General features: G+C 39.7%; 1 protein-coding gene across 1 annotated transcript; it reads right to left on the bottom strand.

Annotated features, from left to right (window-relative positions):
* Positions 1-200: 200 nt before the first annotated feature.
* Positions 201-6310, bottom strand: LOC139709255 (uncharacterized). The gene is made up of 5 exons (XM_071621205.1): positions 6244-6310; positions 4075-4587; positions 3078-3179; positions 1964-2069; positions 201-497 (listed from the first exon to the last, which is right to left on the bottom strand). Exons 1-5 carry the CDS (start codon positions 6261-6263, stop codon positions 201-203), a joined length of 1038 nt encoding a protein of 345 aa, XP_071477306.1. The 5' UTR covers positions 6264-6310.
* Positions 6311-9358: the final 3048 nt, after the last annotated feature.

Genomic DNA, 9358 nt, shown 5'->3' with positions numbered 1-9358 from the left:
ATACCTTAACTCAGTCTCTATCTGCTGGCATCACATAGTAGACATCATGAGGGTTAACGTCATCTCGTATAATGATCATACTTTCTTCCCTTATATGTCTGCTGTTTGACCTCAGGGACTCATGACCCTTGCAACGACCTCTGACCCTCCATTGTGACCTTTTGTTCTGTGTCATGACCACTGCAAGCTATAGTTCTGTGTCATGATCCAGTCTCACTGAACTCGGTCGTGTCTGCTGGCATTACATGGTAGACATCATCCAGGTCACAATCCTCTTGCTTGATGACTACACCATGTTCCTTCGCTTCCTCATCAGCCACATACTCCTCCTCATCATCAACCTCCTCGACATCGATGACGTCGTATCCATGCCCCATGTGGCTGGATGGGTCAAGGTTCATCCTAACTCTCTTGTGCAGCCGAACCACTGGAATGTCTCTGTCTTGGCGCTTGCGGTTGTTCTTGAATTTGTTCATCAGTCGCTGCTTCCATGTGTCCTACACAAAGGCAATACACAATGTTGACTGAGGACCATCCTTTTTTATTCAATTGGAAATCGTTCTCATTCCTTCTCTCTAAAAAAAACAAACAAACATAACAAGAAACCAAAACGTATCAACTTGGATTCAATACTTTCCTATCTTCCTTCCTACAAGTTTTCAAAACTACGTTGTCCACAGAAAAAGTGTCTGACCCTGAAGTGCCTCTGCAAATAATTGGAATGTGCCAGGTATTTCAGCAGGCACTCAGTTAAATCCCCCACATATGAGTGTCTGAAAAACTTTCTAGGGTTTTAGCATGCCACACTTAAGCATGAAGCTGATCATGATTTGCAGCATCACTTAATCTGTAAGTACTGACCCTTCCTTAAACATCGATGCTCATTTGTGGACCGAATGCAGAGAGGCGAATGTGTCCAAGTGTTGGAGAAACAACGGATGTCAGACAGATTCATCTTACGCTAAATATGTACTTCATTATTCGATAAAGTCAGAGCAATATGCTCATGCTGATGCTCAAAGTGTCTAGCTGTTAATAAAAGCAGCAAAAAGTTTAGCAGGGAAATATGTGCTCCCCATATGTAGTTTCTGAAGGTAGGTCTTGTTATGTCCATTCACTACTATCATTAATTCCCCTCTCGCCTTAATTTCTTAAAGACGATCCTAATTTGAGAATCAAGGAAACAAGTTTTCATGCTTAGATATGAACGACAGATGTCCGCACTACCAAAGCAGTGCAAAAACTTTGGCATCTGTTTATAGATTCCACCTATTCTATTGTTGATAAATCTTTCATGCAGAAATGTACTGCATGATGCACTCTCTGTGTCAAAGACTTTTGTTGGCTGCCTGTGTGTTGCACCAAGTTTTCTTCTTCCTCATGAATGGCCAACAGAGATTGGATATTTAAATTAGGAGATCAAGCACTGACCTGTGCAGCCCCCAAACTTTGGAATAACTTACCATTTTTATGATTACAAATAAGGAAATCCCTAATTGTATCATTATTCAAACTAAGACACAATACATAATCTCTTCATTTAACTATTCAATGTTGCTTATAGTTCATCAGGAGCTCTTGCAGCACAGAAGAATAGGTTCTGTGCTTTGATATTAGGGAGCTTTAGATTTGCTGAGCGGGCGTTTGAGACGACGCTTGAGCTGGACGTTCTCCTCTTCCCTGCGTCGTGCTGAAAAGTACCTTTAGATTACGCTAGGACGCAACCTATAAGAAATAAAATGGCGTCCCCATATGATCGGTGCATCAAGTACCTCTCTACGTCGTGAACTGAGCGGACGTAAAAATAGCCCAGAATGTGTAGTGAAAACTCAGGCGCGCGAGCTATAAATAGATCGTGTCTGATACGCGATTCTGCGCGTGCTCAGACCAGGTTTTTTCCCCTCTGAACGTCCCCGTCGCGAAAATCTAAAGTTCCCTATTAAAGGCACATGATGGTACTCACAATTTGGTTCTCTCTGTTTTCGCTTGGCCCAGCCTGGTCATAGAGTTGAGGGAAGACGTTAAGAAACATTTCGGTCAGGAACCTGTACTCGTACGCTGTTGGATAACTATATATGAGAGAAGGACCCAGAGACATAAAGAGCACTACTGCTGTTATGGCTGGGAGTACATCATGAGTGGCATCACAAAGTTGACATAAGCCCCGAAATCATCACTAGCTTGCAGTGTAGAACAAGCACAGCTGACTCTGAAGTAAGTTTTATGGGTATCTTCTCACGTCAATGGAGCTGTAATTTGCATGCAAATTCTCTACTTTGGCACAAGGCGAATGTATGCCTTCTTTTCAAGAATTCTGTCTCATGGCTACTATCATCCCTCTAAATGACAAAGTATGTATGTCCTTTCGTAATTTGATGATATAACGGTATTAAGATCTTGTCACCTCTATCGTTAGTAGCACTAACCCTAGTTTGTAGAATTAATGGTTGTATATCAAGCCTATGTTTTAGATAAATCCCTAGGCAATGCAATTATAGTCCTCGTAGATCTTGCAAGTTCATGGAATAAATTATAATGCATAGATACAAACATATTGGTAATCTACAACATCAGTTCACTCTTTATCTATTAAGGAAGAGACAAACATAATGAAATTGAAGGGCATTACTGCTTCTGGGGCCCGTTGCATAAAAGTTACTATTATGGTAACTTTGCCATCCAATGGTAACTTCCATGGAATTCTTGATTTTGATTGGCTGTTGAGTATTGTTGCCATGGTAGTTACCATTGGATGGCAAAGTTACCATGATAGTAACTTTTATGCAACGGGCCCCTGATTTGGATCTCTTTCACACCTGCATTCATGAAAAAGCAAGCAAGAAAATTTGTGATAAACAGAGAAATATCCAACAGTGTGTGACAACTGCATAATTACGATTTGACGACATAGAATTCATATTTGAAGAGTTTGTTATCCTGGTTGCTACTAAAACACTGAATAAATGGTGCTTATTAACGTCAATGAAGGGACATTTGTGAATCAGCTACAATAAAAACGACTTGACAGAAGAATTCATTAATTTGAACAAAACGCCCCATTCCTAATGGCTACTTACAATGTATAGGGTGTAACTGACTTGTAGACGCAGTCCATGAGGTGGCTACGCTCGCCATTTGTGAGGGTCAGCCCTGCACGCAACTTGGCGGCAGCTCCCTGTGGAAACTCTGGCAATTTGTAGGAGTAGATCCATCGCGAATCGCTGCGCTTCTCGAGGAAGCTGGTCAGAGAGCCCTCAAGAGAACCGCTGGGGCTTGCCTCCTGGTCCAAAAGATGGTCCTGGTGCCAATCTTCAGCGAGGGGCTTGCTGTCTTGGATCCATGTTCCAGTCGCAGATGGCTCACGACTGCTGTCATTGTTGCTCAGGGAGACGACCTTGGAGATTGCGGGGAAGCTCTTTGACTGGCTCCTGGTGTTAGATCTGGTAGATCTGGTCCAACTGGGGTCAGTTTGCAGAAGACTTATGATTTGCTCGCCTGATGTATGGGAATGCGGTACTTCACGATAGCTGCTACTTTGAGGGCCATGGCTGAAAAAGGGAATGATGCACATTAACAAGACATCATTTTACGGTAAACACCATGCATCTAGAAGTGAATACAATGTCACAGAGACACCTTAAATATGAAACTAAACTAGCATTCAGATAAAAACAGGGAAATGCATTCCATGCAGTCTTTGGATATGTGCATCATTTGGAAATGTGCAATGATTTCTAGGACAGTAACAATGTGACACCCCCCCCCAAAAAAAACCAAACAAACCAACAAACAATAAACAAACAAACCAAACAAACAAACACTTCAAATGTATCAGATCTGGGCCCTACCAACACAAAATTATGTCACACTGACTTAATTACAAAATAACTAAAAGACAAAAGCTCGTATGACATGCCTTCCCTCGGAACAAACAGAAGTAACTCATTAAGGCAATCCATTTACTCTGTGAAAGCTTACCAATGGTGGGCAGTTGCAGATGAAGTCGCGACTTGTTTGCTTGGTGAATGTACGGGGACATTTGTTACAACCTCTGGTGGGTCTTCAATCAGGTACGGTTCCTGAGCTGAGGAGGCAGGCTGTGGAAGATGCGACTGGCACAATGTGTGGAGCTGCTGGACTGCAGATACCGTGGGCCGGAGCATCTGATGACCACTAGATACGGACGCGACAGGACGAGAAGGCAACGTGTGGACTTGAGGCATACTGGACACTGCCAAGGGTCGGTGCTGGGAGAGTTCCTCCTGAGTCTTGGAGGGTGCTGCATGTCGTCCTGCAGATTCTGTGACAGATACAACGGCTGCAGACGTCTTCTGATGGTGTGCTACAGGGGTCACCTTGGCATTCTTGTCCAGCTCCACCTTGATCCTGCTGTTGGTGGGCGAGGCATCCCCATCATCCAGGTCCACCCAATCCTCAAAGCCCTTGTCCCAGATCTGCAGCAGGACTGCATGAAGGCCAAACAGCTCCCTGGCCCGATGCCTCAGTGTCTCTACCTCAATGTTTTCCACACCTTGTGCAACCTCCAGCTCCACTTTCTTCTTGCGGTCTCCATGAATAAGCAAATACCTGGAAGTATTAATGAGATCATTGTATCTAAATATGAATTTTAGTGGGCAACTAATATGCTATGTATTTCATGCAATCATATCAGCGAACTTGGGTGTTTTTGTTCATTTTTACCACACTTGATTGAATTTTGCATACATATCATAGATATCACTTTGTTACAGAGTATTCATGGAAACTTTTAATCATCATTTATAGAACCTGCGAATACATGTAAGTAAAAGTCATGGTAAAGCACAGCAGTTGAGGAATAGATACAATCTCTTTTACCACGACTATATTGCTTTCCACCAAAAGGAGCTGTCATTTATGGACCCATCAAGTCCAAGAAACCAAATTTATGTGACTTAGTGCTGTATTTTTTGTTTTGAATGATAGTTTCTACTATTCTTTGTCTGACTTGCACTTACAAAATTTTCAAAGCCTGTAAATTGCTACACTTACAAAATGATCCTTGAATTGGCAATACTTTAAAGAAGATAAACATTAATATTTGATTCTGTCTAAAATTGGCAAATCTTCGTTTTTTCTGATTTTGTGCAAATCAATGACTCGAAATAGTTTGATCTATTTTTTTTTCTTATACAAGATAAAAAAAACAACATTGTCATCAATTGGTGCAATGACAAGAATACACCGAGCTTGTGAAACCTTCAACAAAATTTTGCAACAACAACACACACAAAAGTAGTTAAATTTGCCAACCTCTATGTATACAATGTCTACATCTGTTGATAGTGGCCCTGACAATCTAATGCCAATAGACCATTTGACATATTCCTACTGACTTTAAACATCAACAACAATGAACAACAACAACAACACACACACACACAACCTGGATTTATGGATAAATCTTAACCCGTTGAGGACGGTTTGATTTTGCTACAACACGCATTTCCCATAGACGCTTGCCCGAGTATACTCGGGACTCGTCCTCAACGGGTTAAAAAAAAAAAATCTTTAACATTACTTTTCATTGCTTAGCACATACATGTGTAAATGGCCTACACACAACAAGAACAACAACACACACACACAACCTGGATTTATGGATAAATCTTTTCCAAAAAATCTTTAACATTACTTTTCATTGCTTACCATAAGTACACAGCCTACATACAAATACACAAACACTTATTTTACTCTCAATATTTCACAAAAATATATTTCGGTTGTATGAAAAAATATAAACATTTGACAATGGTCTCCAGCAATCAATTTTGATAACATATTAGAAACACTAGAAATGTGTTTTTTCCAAAGACATTTTGGGGAAACCTCACATTAAAAAGAGAAGTTGACTCACTGTAGACACGAGTTGAATTAGTCACAGGTCAAGTACTAGTGGTCCCAATAGGACGCCATCTTGTATGAGTCACTTGTTTACAATTAAACTGCCTCAACTTTGCATCTACTTCATTTCATCTGAAACAATGTTCTCCCTGAGATATTTTCACCTTCGATTCATTTCTTTTGATCAGTTTTGATTTGCTGTCACACTGAAAAACTAAAGGAATCAGAAATTTATATATGCACAAATTTATATTCTTATACATATGTGCATGCATCGACTAGGAAGTGAGTGTAAAACTTCTAACCGACACGGTAGTCAGACCCAGCTGCATGAGTCATTATTGCCCAATGTTTGCTTACCTCAGAACATGAGTCATCATGCCCTGGTTAGATGACCATGAGTGGTCCAACGGTCAGTATGGATGAGATGTCCTCACAGATCTTGACCAATGTCCTCTCTCCATGTCCCATTCCATACCTGCAATGCCTGAAATCTTCTGTTTCACAGATTGGTCATATATGCAGCAGGGCTGCATGTGCATGGATCACACATATCCCAGAATGGCCAATCAGTCAAAGTGATGAGCTTCCAGTGAACTAAAAGACATAAAATTCATACAACAGCACTGAAATGAAGAGTCAGCTTAATTAGTCAAAAGACCACTCTGCATAGTACAGGAAATCCTGAGCAGCAGAACAAGATATATCATGCATATATTAACTGGAAAAGAAGGGAAGAGTTCCTCACAGAACAGTCAGACATAAAGCTGCACACAGGCGACTATGGCACACTGTGATTAGTCAGTGCATGCATACCGCTTGTACAGTAGAGTTCCTAGCTCCGCAGAGTACATGGTCTAATATAAAAGCCAGGTTGACCCTTCTACCTCTCTGCCTAGTCAAATGCCTTGTCTGTGTGACTGTACGGTTTCCCCACAGTGGTCGACTCCAATGCACACATCAATGTGTGTGCACGCGGAGTGTGTGTGTGTGTGTGTGTGCATACGATGCATGTAGTCATGCAGTCAAACTGATGAAACTGATGAAGTGACTCGGCACTAGCTGCCTGATTGCTGAAACTCTGTGCATTCGAGCATGTTGAGTAATTGTACATGATCGATAGGCATGTTTCTGAGTCATTGTTTGAAGTATCATCCATTACATTGATTATTGATATATGATTCGCGATCAAATACGCGTATATGTGGAGAATTGCAAAGCTCACAAACAACATGGATGAATACTTGAAGATCTCCATTGTGCAGTTTGAGCCTGTGTTTAAAGAATGCAGCAATGGAATATTCTGCAAATATGGCTCCACAGTAAATCATACCACAAACTTGGTTATAATTCAGTTCATGACGTTTACTTTCATACCAATGTATTTATTTAAAAAATAAGCAGATGTCTATGTTACTTTGATGTTTAGTAAGTGCACTTTAATGATTTTATGTGGAGTCACCTCTTAAAGAAGAAATCTACTCCAAAATTTTACCAATTTCATAGGAAAGAGAACAAATTCACTGCTGAACAGTGCAATGATCAAAATCAGATAAGAAATAAGTAAGTTATGACATTCTGAAATTTCAAGATTTTGCGGATAACACTTCGCGACCAGTCGTTTTGAATATTCAAATCAGCAAGTTGATGATGTCATGCTCTCACAATTTCTTATCTATTTCATATATACAGATATTAGAAAAATCTCATATTTTAGCTGTATGAATACAAAACTTGCCTTAAAATCATCCAAAATAAAAAAAAGAACAAATGTTTACCTCTGATATATTTTGGTATGGGAATATATGCTTTTACCCGTATAAGCTAAAAAATATTTTTTTTTCAGAATTTCATATAAGGTGCATGAAAAATTTGTGAGGGTATGACATCATCAACTCACTTATTTGAATATAAGGACTGGTCCAGAAATGTTTCTGAAAAAATTGTGAAATGTCAAAATATCATATCTTCCATATTTTGGTATCTGATTTTTGTCATTTTTGGAACATTCTGTGAGGATTTTTTCTCCTGTTTTAAGTTTATTTGTGGGGAGAATTATTGGCATGATTTTAAGTTTCCTAAGCATTGTTCATTATTAAAGCAGAGACCATAGTCTCTTTTTGTGCATACATCACTGATATATGTAGGTCTGTGTGTGTGTGTGTGTGTGTGTGTGTGTGTGTGTGTGTGTGTGTGTCATGAAAGTCACTTTCTCTTCTGTCTTAGAGACATACATGTATGTTGTCACATACAACTAAAGTATGACAAGCAAGAATGTAATATTTTCATCCTTATAAATAATACATGTTTTAAGAATTTTGTTCTCTGTTATACAATCTAAGGATGCATTCTACCGAAGGAACCTTTGAGTTCTTACAAGAATTGCACTTATTGGTAGTTACATGGTTTCATCATATTTCACAATTTTATTCATTATGGACTTAAAGCTTTGGTTAAGTCATTCTTTTTTCAAATATAATTCTGTTATTTATCTGCTCATGCAACATAGCATCTACTCTTGTAGTTAGTTTCTGTTCTGAATTTATTTTTTGATGATACCAACATTGCTTCTTTTTTTTTGCAGAGTGATATGTATGGTATTTTGTAATGAAACATTAGAAATAAATTGAATTAATTTCAACACATCTTGACCACCAACTACGACAGCACTTCTTCGCCTATTGTTGCCTTTTTATCTACCTCTTTTATTTCCCCTTGTATATTTCATCCTTCTTTCATGCTCACCACTTACACAAGATTTCTATTCTGTACTACTCTCTCTCCCTACTATCAGACAAACCAAACTACTGCTACACATATCTTGATGGTTTCTTCTAGCTACCTCTTATAGTTTTCTGACAAAGATGTTTTACTACGGCTATCATCAGCAACATCTTCCAATACCAATAGAGAATGCAAAGACAGATACCCAATTATGCTATCATGCCACAACCACTGTAACAGGATGCATTATAATCATGATCAATATTCCCCAGTCAATATAACGTGCCTACTATTGCCTTCAGCACCATGACCGCATCACCTCCACCGACACCACCACCAACATCTGGTTCTGAGACCACATCCGTTGTTGACTATACTACCACCTCAATATCATCTCAGCCAGCAAAACCCAACGATGTTGCGAGATAGTGACACCATCCTCAATCATCATCTGAAGAGTTGTTGTCAACATCTTGGAGGATGCCGAGGCTATCATCCGTGAGAACCGCATCTCATTATTCGGCTGGCTTGCTCGATGGACGCAGCATGAGTCACGTCTGAATCACTCCACTTCTCTCTCTCATCCAGTAGCTTGCTATTTGCACACTAATATGGTCGACTTTATTCGAGATGATGTATCAGTTACTGGTCGTCACTTGGCTCCCTTTGTGGCATCACTTTCCACTCTTTCTACCATGACAGAGCTACTTTCCCAGGACTGACTAATCATGTAGTCACATTTTTTTTTTCT

The sequence above is a fragment of the Diadema antillarum genome, unplaced genomic scaffold (genome assembly GCF_040938485.1).
Source record: "Diadema antillarum isolate AM-2024a unplaced genomic scaffold, OU_Dant_1.0 seq00001421_RagTag, whole genome shotgun sequence".
Lineage (NCBI taxonomy): Eukaryota > Metazoa > Echinodermata > Echinoidea > Diadematoida > Diadematidae > Diadema > Diadema antillarum.
This window is presented reverse-complemented; position numbering and strand designations above follow the sequence as displayed.